At 37.0% G+C, this 15,911-nt stretch overlaps 1 protein-coding gene and 1 long non-coding RNA gene across 5 annotated transcripts in view; one reads left to right on the top strand and one right to left on the bottom strand.

Moving 5' to 3' along the window:
* The window catches only part of acsl3a (acyl-CoA synthetase long chain family member 3a), an 84,356-nt gene extending 72,968 nt beyond the window's left edge, over window positions 1-11,388 (top strand). Inside the window, exons 13-16 of one of the 2 annotated variants that reach the window (XM_087283181.1) lie at window positions 3,107-3,298; window positions 6,313-6,427; window positions 8,531-8,688; window positions 10,797-11,388. In XM_087283181.1, the coding sequence (XP_087139307.1) occupies window positions 3,107-3,298; window positions 6,313-6,427; window positions 8,531-8,688; window positions 10,797-10,954 (623 nt within the window). In that variant the 3' untranslated portion in view covers window positions 10,955-11,388. The remainder of the gene's footprint in view (window positions 1-3,106; window positions 3,299-6,312; window positions 6,428-8,530; window positions 8,689-10,796) is intronic. The other variant, NM_001045128.1, reaches the window with a different exon arrangement.
* LOC137487676 (uncharacterized) overlaps window positions 1-15,911 on the bottom strand; it is a 69,257-nt gene that overhangs the window by 5,156 nt on the left and 48,190 nt on the right. The window contains exon 3 of one of the 3 annotated variants that reach the window (XR_015509991.1): window positions 3,510-6,415. The exons of 1 other annotated variant lie outside the window; for it this stretch is intronic. This is a non-coding gene — a long non-coding RNA (uncharacterized LOC137487676). Of the gene's footprint in view, window positions 1-3,509; window positions 6,450-15,911 lie in introns of those variants that run through there. One more of the 3 variants, XR_015509992.1, reaches the window with a different exon arrangement.

Genomic DNA, 15,911 nt, shown 5'->3' on the forward strand with positions numbered 1-15,911 from the left:
GGCTGCTTCTTTAGTGGTTTTCGGTTTTTCTCTTAATGAATCAAACTCAGTCCGGAGGTTATGAATATCAGAAGAGTATACTTTATTGTGGACAACAAAGGAGATTTTTCAGGAGACCCCCGGTAACATCTCTGCCTGAAAATCAAGGAATCAAGTCTCACTGATGTTCTGGCCTGCTTATATACTCTTTTGCAACTGTTTTTCACATTGTTCTACATATGTCACACAAGATCCCACCTAGTTTAACCCCTGACCCCAAATTACACCTAGTTTAACCCCTGACCCCAAATTACACCTAGTTTAACCCCTGACCCCAAATTCCACCTAGTTTAACCATATATCTTATCCATTTCTTGTGACACCTTAATTTTTCTAATGGTATATATGTCTACAAGCAGATTATACACATACAATTTGAATATATAGATTAACTTCACACTTTAAAGATTATAAAATCCACTTCACTTCTGGACAGATCAGATCATCTTAGCTTTTTTAACTGTAATTACTAAACATGTTTGAATAAAACATTATATAATGGCATTTTATTTAAGTCATAGGAATGAGAGGCCACAGGGATTAAATGCACTGTGTAATATTTGTAAATTAGCAGTTGTCTGTATTTTTCTGGTCCATGTTTTTAGTTTTCCCTGTTTATTTATGCTTTTGAGTAGCATTATGGGACCTTAAAGGAGCAGTAGGTGATCTGCCAAAATGCTAACCGCTTAGAATATTATCTTTGGACGGCGAGGAGGGACTGTGATTCAAAGCCACACCCCCTGAAATCACGAGCACGCGCACCACGTCACAACAGCAGACAGACAACCCACTAGTTGATGTCATTCGCTAGTTAGTTAGTGCCAGCGCCGTGCAGGAATTACATTTATTACTTAGCCACACTTACATGCTATTTCAGAGCGAATATTCAGAGTAGCATGGTAAACAGTATAGGAAGGCTGTCATAGTTCAAAAATGACACAATGTGAATATAAAAGCAACTTCAGCTCAGTATAGCAGGTTAGGTGGAATAGCGCTATTTACTGAGGTTTTGTTGTTAAACTAAATAGAAATCTACATTATCGATGCTGTAAAACGGTCATTATGAAACTGAAAAAAATCACATCAATCTTTCGCCGGGAGATTTCAGTGGCTGGACAACACGTCTGTGCATATAAGTTATTCATAACAGAACACTATCTAACATAGTACTAAAATAGTTTTAAATCAGAGCAATACCTGTCTAACAGTAATACTTCAGCCATGGTGTCGTCCTTCCTCCAGCGTGTTGAAGTAACTCCAATATGGATTCAGGTTTTTAAAAGTTTCAATTCAGCAATTGATTTCTCCCGGTCCGTCTCGTGACCATGCGGCGCTTCTGCAGACGGGCACGCGTGAATGGCGGATCTGCGTGACAGACAGTCTGAGCTGCTTATCTGAATTATGGGAGATGTCGGTCCGATAATATTTAATTGGATGAACATTTTTTAGTTTTATGCCTTACACTGAATATAAAAATACATATAAACACATTCAGACCATTTACTGTAATCACTACTATTGGACTGTGAAGAGACTTTCAACCAGCCCAACAAAAAAAGTTTCTGAAGACAATTACCTACTGCACCTTTAAACTTTCTTCCAACAACTTTTTAAAATTGTAAAAGTTTGAAAAAGTGACTTTTATGAACGTCTATAATAGTTTAAAGTAGGGCTGGGTGATAATTCAATATCGATAATTATCAGGATATATCATTTTTCAATAAAGCGATATTGACAGTTTGATAATTGCTCGATTAAAATTTAGGCACTATCCGTAACGTTGCGCAAGCATTTTGCAGCCTGCCCTTCCGGATGCCGCACACTGCCATACAGTGTTTGTTGCACTTGAAGGAGTAAGAAAAAAAATAAGGTAAAATAGGTCACAAACATCGTTGACAATAAACGTCACTAAACGTCAGTAGTCTTGATCTACTTATTTTTTTGCAATCCGACACAAAACCGAGCAACATGCACTGCAAACTGCGCAGACGACTCATGCCATCAGGAGGAGACAAAATCACAAACCAGTTTCATAGTTTAAAACAATGCCACCCTTATGAAGATGCAAATTACAAACCCAGACAAGTGTTGGTAAACCAGCTTTGCAGCTACCCAGCAGAGTCTCTTTTCATAATTTTCGAAAGCCGTGCCTTACGAGAAAAAACCCGAAAAGACAGACAAAAGACATGACACATAACACGATCGCAAACACATCTCAATGAACACTTGATGCTTGCTGTAAACTACAGGCTGTATTATTCAAGGGCATTTGTTACGACATTAACCGGATCTTTTGTTGTCAAGCTTGTTTCCTTTTTTAATATTATGATATTTGCTTTGATATATATGTACATATATATGCAGTCGCCTCACAGTAAGAAGGTCGCTGGGTTGCTGGTTCGATCCTCGGTTCAGTTGGCATTTCTCTGGGAAGTTTGCATGTTCTCTCTGCGTTCGCGTGGATTTCCTCCGGGTGCTCCGCTTTCCTGGGGAATTGGGTAGGCTAAATTGTCCGTAGTGTATGAGTGTGTGTGTGAATGTGTGTTTGGATGTTTCCCAGAGATGGATAGCGGCTGAGACGGCATCCGCTGCGTAAAAACTTGCTGGATAAGTTGCCAGTTCATTCCGCTGTGGCGACCCCGGACTAATAAAAGGGACTAAGCCGACAGGAAAATGAATGAATGAATATATATATGAATTCTCTCACTCTCACTTACTACTCTTCAGCTTAGTCCTTGATTTACTAAATACTCTGGCAAATGTTTTATGCAGCGGATGACTTTCCAGACACAACACACTGGAAAAACCCATACACTCTCTCTCGTTCACACACACATTTGTTCACTATGGCCAATTTAGTTTTACCCAATTCACAAGAAGAAATTAACATCCTGAATGACAAAGGGTTGAGTAAATTGGCTGGAAATCTTTCATTCTGGAGGTGACCTAATCGTATGCTTTGATCCATGCTAAAACTTCTGCTCATGGTGGATTTTTGGGATTTTTTGTTGTGCGTTTTATCCATAATCCATTTCCCCGTCCCCCATCCTGTACTGCATGTCTCCAGGTGGATATCACAGCACAGACCTGCCCTGTCCACGAGGAGAGATCCTGGTCGGTGGGCCCAGTATAACCATGGGCTACTACAAGAACACACACAAAACCAGTGAGGACTTCTTTGTGGACAAGAAAGGCCAGCGATGGTTCTGCACCGGAGACATTGGCGAAATTCATGGAGACGGCTGCCTGAAGATCATTGGTGAGACACACTGAGAGATCATGTGCATTTTAGTTGCATTTACATTGAATTAACTCTGATGTGATGAATTTTTTGTATGTCGGGGTGATAAGATTCTGATGGTATGATAACCTTGGATAAAAATATCACGGTATTGTGTTTACTGCTCTAAAATATGCTCTTTTTTTTTTTAAAGAGCCCATATTATACATGAAATAGGGTCATATCTTGGTTGTAAGGGTCTCCAACAACAGTTTAATATGCATGCAAGGTCAAAAAACACTTTCATGGTCTTATAATCTGCATTTATTTTTACCTAATTATCCCAGTGACTCCCGTATGAATCGTCCAGTGATTCATTTGTTCCCAAACCCCTCCTTAGCGCGAAGCTAATCTGCGCTGATAGGACCAATGACAGCCTGTTGCGATTGGTCGACTGCCTTCAGTCAGAGAGTGAAATGCCCAATAGCTAATCAGCAATATAAAAGTAATCACAGTTCATACACGCTCGATAGTGTAGGAGTGGATTTTAGCTGCCAGTGGGTCAATGTAAATACAGACTATGAACTTGAAAATACAGACGACTGACTATTTTATTGAGCAAAAACTCCAAAAACAGTTGAGGAGATATCCTAGCTTCACACACACACACTACTCCTCGTCCACGGAGCTCCGTTAACAAAGCAGCACGCGTCGCGTTTTTAAAGTGACTTTGCACGCGATAAGAGAATATAGCCAGTTAACCTGATACAGTACACGCGGTTACAAGTAACAAATCACAACTAAATACATTTGCAAGCTAGAGTAAACGAGGCAACTTTAATCGCATGTACTTACACTTGAGAAATGGAGGAAGAAAAATCCATCCTGACGTCCATCAGTAAGTTACTCTTTACTGATCCTTCCTTTAACAAACGCAGATGAAGTATTCTTTGTAGCATGTAGTTTCCAGAAGTTTCCAGAAGTTTCCAACTGCTTGGCTATAATGCTAAGGTTTCATGTTTGGGTAGAGACTCAATATATCCATCTGCAGTGTGACTTCAATCGACCGGCATGTTTGTGTGTGTGTGTGTGTGTGTGTGTGTGTGTGTGTGTCTGGGTTTCTGCGTCAGAGGGCGGGGCCTCAGGTTTGGAATCTCCCGGGTTTGCGCGTGCACGTGAATAACTTGGTTTCGTTCGTACGTCATGGCGAAACACCTAATGAATCGGTATCAAGGCGACTCGTTTGAAGCACTATGAGTCGACTCTTTTATAGATGAATCAATAGTTTTAAACACTGTATTCTTACAGATTTAAGCCTTAGCTGGATACTTCACTTCACTTAGAGCTGTGTTACACACTACATGGAGGGGAATTTTCAAAAACCCATAATATGGGCTCTTTAAGGGTCATGAAACACCAAAACACATGTTTTGAGATGTTGACGGTCATATATGTGTCCCACTTTGCTAAAAACACTATTAGGACACATATATTTCACTGAAAAGTGAAAATTGGTTGGTTTTTTTGTGATATATCAAGCAATTTTTTTCCGGTTTGAAAAGAAAAGCTGCGTCACGGCGATGAGATCATTGTGTAAATTCCAACGTGGAGACTGGCTGTCTGTACCATTAGGTACAACATGACGTCTGAGTTTTCATCATTAATTCATGAGAAAGACTTGGTTCAAACCAATCAGCGTGCTCTATTGTGAATGATGTGCAACTTCATTAATATGCATGATAGCTTCGAAGAGTTTTTACCTGTTACAGTGTTCAGGTAGACACAATGTTGTGTTGCCAACCGTAATTAATTGGGGCATCTGCTGTCTTCGTTAGTTTCAAAAACACAAATATATTTACAACTTGATAAGGCATATTTGGATATCTTTCTGTTCTTTTGATGTAAAGTAAAGCCACTGATCTGTTCAGGTCTATTGCATGCTTGGATGTTGCTTTATACGCGATTTGTACAGTTGAAGTTAATTATTAGAATTATTTGCCCCCCTGAATTATTCTTTTTTTCCATAATTTCTTAAAATGGGTTTTAAAAAAATTAAAACTGCTTTTATTTTAGCTGAAATAAAACAAATAAGTCTTTCTCCAGAACAAAAAATATTATCAGACACACTGTCAAAAATGCCCTTGCTCTGTTAAACATCGTTTGGGAAATATTTTAAAAAGAAATAAAAATGTAAAGGGGGTGAATAATTCTGACTTCAACTGTATTTCAGATGTTTGCTGAATTTTGGACTTTTGAACACGTTGACTTTTCCAAACCGCTGTAAACCTTAAAACCAATTATAAATGGAAGTCCCCTCTTCGTTACAATAAAACACTGTAGTGCTGTATTTCCTGAAAATAACACATCTCACTGTAAACATATTGCCAGCGATAAGAACTCAAAGGAAACAGTACAAAAGGGAGAGAAAGAGAAACTTCCTGTTGCCAAATTTAAGGTCTGAAAAATCGTACACAGCGGCCTTCGGTGGATTCATGAAAACAAAAACTGCAAAAAACATACCTCATGGGACATATTTGCCGCTCCCCAGAAATGTATATTGGGGTATGTTTTCAGTATGAGCCTGGGTTGTTCCTTTGGGAACCAGTTTAATTCACAGAATTTCCACAAAGTATGTTGTATACCAGGGGTGTCAAACTTAATTCCTGGAGGGCCGCAGCCCTGCACAGTTTAGTTCCAACCCTGCTCCAACACACTTACCTGTAGGTTTCAAACAAGCCTGAAGGACTCAATTAGTTTGATCAGGTGTGTTTAATTAGGGTTGGAACTAAACTGTGCAGAGCTGCGGTCCTTTTGGAACTGAGTTTGACACCTGTGCTGCATACTGTAAACTCGCAGACTTTTTTGGTCACATCCATAATGCAAGTTTATTTTCCTCATTTAAATTTTTAAAAATGTTTACAGATTGGTTAGTTGTTTTGGAAAATATAAACAGATGTTTTAGTGTAATGTGAACATACGCTTTCACTTAATGTTTTAAGTTTTTAAAGCAAATGTCACATCCATAACGCTGGATTTGCTTTCGTGTGTGTTAGACCGTAAGAAAGACCTTGTGAAGCTGCAGGCAGGAGAATACGTGTCTCTGGGAAAAGTGGAGGCGGCCCTGAAGAACTGCCCACTGGTGGACAACATCTGCGCCTATGCAAACAGGTAAAACACAATCTGCACCACACTCACAAAAACACACACAACTTATTTTACAGTCAGAAGCTAATCACATGCTCACCAATAGCCAAATGTGAAAAAAATGTGCAGTGTTTTAAACCAGGGGTGCCAAACCTTTTTGTATGAAGGGCCAAAAACTAAATATCCTTAAGAGCCATTGGCCAAAGGTAAGTATAGCAAACTATATACCTAATTTATTTCATAATATTTCAAAATAAATAGAAAATATCACTTTAAATTTATATAATGCAGTATCACTTTTAAAATTATAACATCTAGCAATAAAAACATAAACAGTCACATTTATAAAACAGTGAAGTTCAATGCTGAATACACAGGTCAAGCTAAATCTGCCTTTGCCATGATTTGCTCACCAAAGTCTTTGCATTGTCAGGTGACAGTATTTACATTTAAACTAAATCTGAATAATTTACACCCTTTAATTCATGCTTTTTATTTCAGTTAGCTTTTAACAAAAACAAACAAACAAAGGGTTAAATAAAATTTAAATTGACAATCTCTAAACCATCCCCATTATTCTCAGATGGGATGACAGGCCAAATCAAAGGTTACTACGGGCCACAGGCCCTAGTTTAGGCATCTCTGTTTTAAAAGCATTCTAACAATCCCTGAGTACGCATTGTAAGCATGATTATTAAATTGTAAGTTTTAGATAGCTTTTTTTTTGGAAAATACAATAAAGACATAAATTCTACAGAAAATCGTTCAATTGAAGAAGATTAGACAAAATTAGATCCAAATTCGATTTTTTTTACATATTGTAGTTATTATTATTATTATTATTAATAATAATAATATTAATATTATTATTAATATTTTTTATATTGTATCTTTTTCATTGATAATTTTTTTTGTTTACATGTTTGTTGGACCAAATTTGTGTTTGTTTATGTGTTTGAATATAAAAAATAAATACATAAAAGTTATTTAAAAAATGCACCAAATTATTAATAAAAATTTTTCATTAAAATATTAATAAAAAATGTTCACTTAAAATATTAATTAAAAATGTTAATAAAATATTAATTAAAAATGTTAATAAAAATATTAATTAAAATATGAATAAAAATAGTCATTAAAATATTCATTAAATAGCCATTAAAATATTCATTAAAAATATTAATAAAAATATTAATTGAAATATTCATAAAAAAATGAATAACATTTATATATATATATATCTACATACACACACAAAAGTTTCCTGAGGCCAATACGGTGGATCAGTGGTTAGCACTCACAGCCTCACAGCAAGGACCCCTGATGAATAAAGGGACTAAAAAATAATGCAAAATAAATAAATAAAAATAAAATAATGCACATTAACTTTACATTATTACAAAAGTGTGTATGTGTGATTCAGAATAAAATGCACAAAAACATTTTCAAAAATGTAATTAAATGATTTATTTTGAGTTATGCTGCGCTCACACATGAGCTTGTGCTTGTGAAATTCTGTAGTACATTGCTGTGAAAATAGATAAACCAACATGATTAGACGTTGATAAAGCGAGCGATCGCTTCATATCTCCAAACATTCTGTACAGAGAGGTTATGTTTTGATCTTCTGTTGGTCTCACACAGTCACATGATGCGATTTCGCAGGTCAGAGTTTACAAAGCTTGAACTTTCTAACGCAGCAACATGCTAAACTTTTCGCACAAGCTTATGTTTCCGATGTCCTGACATTTTATCCCACCAATCAAATTATGCTGCCAACACTGTATTTGAATGGTTCTGAGGTTGGGGTTTGGGATTAGGTAGGTTAGGGCGATATTACAGCTTCATATCACACTACTCCACATTAAAATCTGCTACACTGGTAGCAAAATCTGATGGGTAGCATATTGCGTCATCAAAATATGCTACCTACTTTTTTTAAATGGGAGGTAGGACAAATCGACAGAACACCGGCCTGTGAGGAAGTCTATGGAGCAAAAAGTGCAGTGTGACCACAGCTTTAGTCCAACTATTTTTTATCTTAGATCAACCAAACCCTATTAAAGCACATTTATACTCCACACTCCCACCCACAAGTAATAAGTCCCTCCACTTGATATTTTTCAGTGACGAGTCTTACGTGATTGGCTTTGTGGTGCCCAATCAGAAGCAGCTCCTGGCTCTGGCGGAGAGGAAACGTGTCAGAGGTTTGTGGGAGGAGCTTTGCAACAACCCTGTCATCGAGGAGGCGGTGCTTACAGTCCTGACAGAAGCAGCACTGACAGGTGAAACACAATCTGACCAATCACACGCTATTTGTAGTATTTGTGCAGTATTGCATTGCTTTCAGTGGTACAAACGGTCAAACGGTACTTGTAATAATATACAGTTGAAGTCAGAATTATTAGCCCCCCTGAATTAATAGCCCCCATGTATATTTATTTCCCCAATTTCTAACCATAATAGTTTTAATAACTCATTTCTTAAGAACTGATTTCTTTTATTTTTGCCATGATGACGGCACAAAATATTTTACTAGATATTTTAGGACACTAGTATTGAGATTAATGTGACATTTAAATGCTTAAAAGTTAGTGTATAATTGTGGTTTATTCTATAGACAATGGAAAACAAATATTGCTTAAGGGGGCTAATATTACTGACCTTAAAATTGTTAAAAAAAATTTTAAAAATGTTTTTATTCTAGCCTAAATAAAACAAATAAGACATTCTCCAGAAGAAAAAATATTATAGGAAATACAGTGAAAAATTCCTAAATCTGTTTAACATCATTTGGGAAATATTTGACAAAGAAAATTCAGAGGAGGGCGAATAATTCTGACTTCAGCTGTACATCAGGGCTTCCCAAATTGAGGACGTCATCTAAGATTTGTGCATTGGTAAACTGTGATTATTACGCAATTATATCAAATGTCAAAATAAAATAATAAAAGGAGCTTAACATTAATAGTTGAATATATAAACAAAAGGCTACAAAAAATAGGTTAAATTAAAAACACAAAGTTTTTAGTCAAAATACCAAAAACCAAATAAAAGCTGTAGTATTTAAGTGACTAATTTGAAATAAATATCTGCAGAGTTGTTGATAAAAAATAATATTTAATAATATATATAAGTACAATGGTAATTTAAAACATTTCTGTCTAATTTATGTCTTCACTTAATATAGGTTAAGATGCTAAGTCCAGATTTTAAATCAAAATAAAACATGCACTTACTAATTAAATATGTATTTCACTTGCATGTCAGGAACCATTAAAGGGGCAGTTCACTCAAAAATGTAAAATCTGGAATTATTTACTCAGGCGGCACGGTGGTTCAGGGGTTAGCACTGCTGCCTCACAGCAAGAAGGTCACTGGTTCGAGTCTCGGCTGGGTCAATTGGCATTTCTGTGTGAAGTTTGCATGTTCTCCCTGTTGTGGCGTGAGTTTCGTCTGGGTGCTTCGTTTTCCCCCACAGTCCAAACACATGCGCTATTCAGCTTATTCTGTGGGTATGAGTGGCCGCAGCCATTGAAATCTTTTTGGCTCGAGACTTCCGGTCTCATTCACTTCCATTCATTTTTAGACGTTAAAAACAGCTAGTATATTATTCTACTTTGTCTGTAAAATCATGAAAACACTTGCGTGTAGTTTTAACGGTTTTCTGCCGTTTATTATCCCTAGTCTTTTCTCCCATAGACAGCTGAGTCGGAAGTTTTAAAACAATCGCAAAAAACGAGCGCACTTCCGCGTCGAAGAATAAGATCAATAGGTGAAATGGGTAAACTAAATTGGCCCGTGTGTGTGTGTGAATGTGAAAATTTAAGGGTGTTTCCCAGTACAGGGTTGTGGCTGGAAGGGCATTCGCTGCATAAAACATATGCTGGACTTGTTGGTGGTTCATTCCACTGTGGTGACCCCTTATATATAAAGGACTAAGGTGAAGAAAAATGAATTAATGAACCATTTACTCATCCTTTACTTGTTTCAAACCTTTATGAGTTTCATTCTTCTGTTAAAGAAGATATTTTAAAGAATGCTGAAAACCATTGACGTCCATAGTATCAGTTTTTCCAATGTAAGTCAATGGTTACAGGCTTTCAGCATTCTTCAAAATATGTTCTTTGGTGTTCAACAGAAGAAAGGAACTCATAAAGGTTTGTAACCTCTTAAGGATGAATAAATAGTGAGTAATTTTACATTTTTGGGTGAACTATCCCTTTAATTGTGTATATAGAAGTGTTTCATTAAATTCTATAAACATGACCAATGTCACAGCATGCTGATAAAGTTTTAGGAGCTCCAGCTATTTGTTGTTCTTCCTGTTTCACCACTGTATATAACCATCTGTGATTATGATTCATTTCCTGCTGCTGTGTGTATTTAACAGCCCAGCTAGAAAGATTCGAGATTCCCCGGAAGATCCGCTTGAGCGTTGAGCCCTGGACCCCAGACACCGGCCTGGTTACAGACTCTTTCAAACTCAAGAGAAAGGAGCTAAAAACTCACTACCAGAACGACATCGAGAGGATGTACGGAGCCAAGTAAGAGGCAAATCACGGGACAGGAAGGCAAGAAAAAGTAACTGATCTCATTACAGCAACATCCAATCAGGATGGAGATTTCCAGTGGACGCTGCAGACCTGAACACTGATCATTTGGAGATGTTTACACACAACTGAGTGGTGTTTTTGTGTGATATCAGAAAATGGTACTAAAACACTAAAGCAGTACTTAAAGGAATAGTTCACCCCAAAATGACTCTCATTTAAGGCATCTGTAAACAGTTGAAGTCAAAATTATTAGCCCTCCAGTCAATTCTTTTTCAAATATTTCTCAAATAATAATTAACAGATTTAGGAATTTTTCACAGTATTTCCGATAATATTTTTTCTTCTGGAAAAAGTCTTATTTGTTTTATTTTGTCTAGAATAAAACCAGTTTTAATGTTTGTTTAATTATTTTAAGGTCAATATTATTAGCCCCCTTAAGCTATATTTGTTTTCGATTGTCTACAGCAGGGTTTCTCAAACTTTTTAGCCCGAGGCCCCTAAAATAATAATGCCAGTGACTCGTGACTCCCAAATTCCTCAGAGGTGGTTATAAATATACAAACATCGTGCACACAACAATAGTCCTATATAAACGCAAGCATATTGACAACACAAAAACTGCAACAGTCCAACAACCATATGACTTGTGTAGTCATTTATTAATTTGTTTAATAACCTCAACTAATAAGACTGGACCCAATGTTTTCAGCACAAGTCTATTCTTGGTTTAATTTTGGAGACCGCCACTCAGCGATCATCTTCAATATTCAGTTGTTGCCTGTATTAAATTTTAATCTATTTGATGCCATAAAGGTGTCTAAGTTTAACCTGGTGTTATAAAATCAGTCTGCTGCTTTTCATTTGCATGTTGTTGTTGTTGTTGTTTTACTATTAAAAAAATACTATTTTTATCTTCTGTGGATTATGCCTAAAATATTGTAATTCTAATAGTTTATTAAAATTGATTTGACTTTTGGAAATCTGTCATTGTCCTGTGATCCCCACTTTGGGAACCACTGGTCTACAAAACAAACCACTGTTATACAATGACTTGCCTAATGAACCTAGTTGCACCTTTAAATGTCACTTTAAACTGAATATTAGTTTTCTTGAAAAATATCGTCAAATATTATGTGCTGTCATCATGACAAAGAAAAAAGAAATCAGTTCTTTTCGTTAAAAATAAATGTGGGGGAAAATTACGGGGGGCTAATAATTCTGACTTCAACTGTTTATAAGTTGTTTTACATTTTATCCTGGCTCTTCAATCCTGTATAGTGGTGTTGGGTTGTGGCCCTTTTTGATTTGAAGCTTTAAAAAGTGCATAAATCTAACCCATACGCCATCAGGGGGTTAACGCATGTCTTAAACAGTGTGCCGATGTGTTTTTTAACACAAATAATTTTGTATTTTAATTATAAACTCAAAATTTGACTGTTTTCATTAACGGGTGCCTATTATGCCCCTTGTTTACAAGCTGTATCTGATGTCCCTAGAGTGTGTAGCTAAGGGCGTACTCATCCGAACAATGCCCAGGCCCGTTTCCTGGATCGTTTGAGAAGTGTGAGTGCTCTGAATCGGGCTCAAGCACGGTTCAGTTGGCCGGGCCTGGCCCGGTTGGAAGAAGTGCGCTAGAGCGCAGTTCACTTGGGCTCAAGTGCGGTAAGCTTGTAGTGTGAGTGCAAAGTGCGCCTGAGCCCGAAACTGAAGACGAGACGTGACTTTTACAGGACTGTTTGATATGGATTTATTAATCATTCTTACTGTTCAATGAATGCAAACTGTCGTAGATTAAAGACGCAAACCTTTCACTGCGTGACTGTTGCACCTTCAGCAAACCTCCTAATTCCTGCAGCACAAGGACTTTATGATTGTTTATTAGCATCAAAAGTGCACTGAAAAAATTTATGTCTGCAATATTGTTGCAAATAATTTATATGGGTTGAATTTATTTATAATAAATTAAGTTTAGTAATGTTCAACTTAATCTGTTTGTTTAAATCCAACCCAAATAAATTGTTTACAGCCACTTAACGTAAAATAATTTAGTAAATCCAAGGAATCAACTTTGAATAATTTTTTTCAGTGTCTTTTTTCAGCGGATCTGTTTGGCGAAATATTTGACTGCGTGTCACTGCATATCAAGTGACTAAAATGATATAACTAAAGAAATCTCCACTGTGCTGAGCGAGAGCGCTTACTGAACAGCGCATCATCGATAACATAAGCGTGCCCAGGCCCGAATGTAATGTGAGTGCAGGCTGTCGGGGGAGACAGGAGGGAGGACAAGCGTGCTTCAGCTCGGTTGAAGGCAACTGTACATAATGTGAGTACATCCTAAAGTTTAAGCTTAAGGGTTGGTTTGGTGTGACGTTAGCGATCTTATAAGTAAACACAGGCGGGGTGTGGGGCAGGGTGGTGGGGGTATGGGTTGGTAGCGATCTAGTAAGTAAAGACCGGGAGGGGGTGGAGGGATATGGTGGATCTCTGGGCCCACTGCAACCCGTTACTGAGCCCTTTAATTACCCTGTGTACTGTACTCTCTCACCGGTTCCTCACAATAACTATGCCACTGGGTAAACATAAAAGGTAGATATTAATACTTTTTGTTTGGGTTGGGGAAAATATACTCCACATATAACGTTTTATTACTCTTTAAAACTGCCTCTTTTAGGCTTTGATCCAAATTGTGCCATTTAGATGACTGTGGGTTTAAATTCAAATGAGATCATTTAAAACATGACAGAAGAACCATATAATGACTAATAGTGAGTAAATATGGGCTATTTTTAATTTTGGAGGTGAACTATTCCTTTAAAGCTGGCAAAAGTGATGCATGCATGCTTTCCAAAACCCCAAATGAATAACTAATGAGAGGAAAAAAAATCAGTAAATGGCTGTCAACTCATACCTGCCAACACTCCCGTTTTTCCTGGGAGTCTCCCATATTTCAGACCCATCTCCCGCCACCCTCCCGTTTTGTTATTTCTCATGGAAAACTCCCGTAATATTAACCATACCAGCATTTTGGTACAGTCTGTGTAACCCCATGGTCACCAGCATTGGTATGGGATCCGATAGCAGCGGCTGCCCGAAACATGCTTCATAGCACAGTTACTAACACCAGAGTAACCGTTCTCAACAGTGTAATTCAGACACCTCACCCCGAGCCTAACCCCCATGGTCTTCTGGATTTTCAGGGACAAATGTTGGCAGGTATGGTCAACTTGCACATAAATTATGCATTTATTATCCTTTATGTTGGACCTTCAGGTAAACACCTCAGTCAATCCACATAACATCTAACCTAGTGGTTAGCGCACCAACATATGGTGCAATAGCACGTCAGGGCGTCACGAGTTCGAATCCCAGCTCGATGACATTTCCCTACCCTACCCCTCTCTCTCTCTCTCTCCCACTTCGCTTCCTGTCTCAATACTGTCCTATATAATAAAGGCCAAAAATAAATCTTTAAAAAAAAAAACTGTGAGATTTTGTTTTAAATACGTCCTATAATGAAATAAAATGTAATTATTTCTGAATGACAAAAATCAGTGATTGCAAACATCCCTGGCATGTGATTATTATTTTTTTTCCCCCCTCAGGAATTTTTTTTCTGCATGTTATTCCCATCATTACATCATTTTCATCAGCTTTAAAACTAAGGTTTAGTTTTAAATACTTCCTATATTGCCTTAAAATGCCAAACTCTAGCAAAGTCTTCCTCTGTGTCACAATCAAGTGTCCCAATTCTTGTTCTGCCCTGTACACAAACAGTGCATTATGGGATGTTTTCCTAGGCTTAAGTTCTCTTTCAAATCAATATATAACCGGCGGCTCTCCTAATGAGACTCTTCCAGTGTTTACATGAGTCCAAACACATCTGGAATCATCTTAAAGCCATTATTTGATTCTTTTAAAGGGATAGTTCACCCAAAAATGAATGTGTCTGATTAACACAAAAGAAGATCCTTTGAAAAATGCTGGAAAACTAGTAATCATTGACTTTTCCTACTATAGAAGTCAATGGTTACATGTTTTCAGCTTTCTTCAAACTATCTTCTTTTATGTTTAACAGAAAAAAACGCTTAATGGAAGAGTAATTAGTGAGTAAATTTTAATTTGTGTGTGAACTATCTCTTTAATCTTACCTACTTTCCCTAGTGTAATGCTGTCAGACGGTGTGAATATTAACCAACAATCTGAAAAATCAGATGTCTTTAAGCTTATATTAAATTATTGTTACAAGGGTTCGCTTAATTTAATGATGAGAACGTGCTTCAACCGTTGGATGATTTGGATTTGTGTGCCGGGACTGGAATGTTCCTGTTGTGTGACTGTAAATCCTGCTGGACAGGATCATACATCTAGAATAAGTCTCCTAATATAAACTCTTCAACCAGGTCCAATAAACATTTTGATTCATTTCAGGGAGGTTTTCCACTATTTGTCTATAAAGACACGCTGACGTCTGCTCAGATCGTTTTGAGAGCCGGTTTACACATGTAGGAGTAAAGAGAACAGATAAAAATGGAGCACCTAAACTCTTATAACATTTACATTTATCATTTAACTACACCATTTTGAGAGGAAAACTCTAGTTTCTCTATTGTTGACTATTCTACATCAGCCTAAATAAATTGAAAAACGTTTTAACCTAAAACCTGGCTGTGGTATTTTATATAGTGATCAGTCACTTGACTTTACTTAAAGGGGTGTTAATAAAACTGTCATGATACCTTTATGATTACAACAACTCAAGGTCATTCTAAAAACATACCGCTATATACATTTCTGGAGAGCGCCAAATATGTCACAGGAGGTACGTTTTTTTTTTTTTTGCGAATCCACTAGAGGCTGCTCTGTACGCTTTTTCAGATCTCATATTTCTTTTGCGAGTGCAATTTTCTCCTGCTCTTCTTGCGTATACCCACCAGAAGCTACTAACGACT

This window comes from Danio rerio, chromosome 15 (genome assembly GCF_052040795.2).
Source record: "Danio rerio strain M-AB ecotype USA chromosome 15, GRCz13ab, whole genome shotgun sequence".
NCBI classification, from domain to species: Eukaryota; Metazoa; Chordata; class Actinopteri; order Cypriniformes; family Danionidae; genus Danio; species Danio rerio.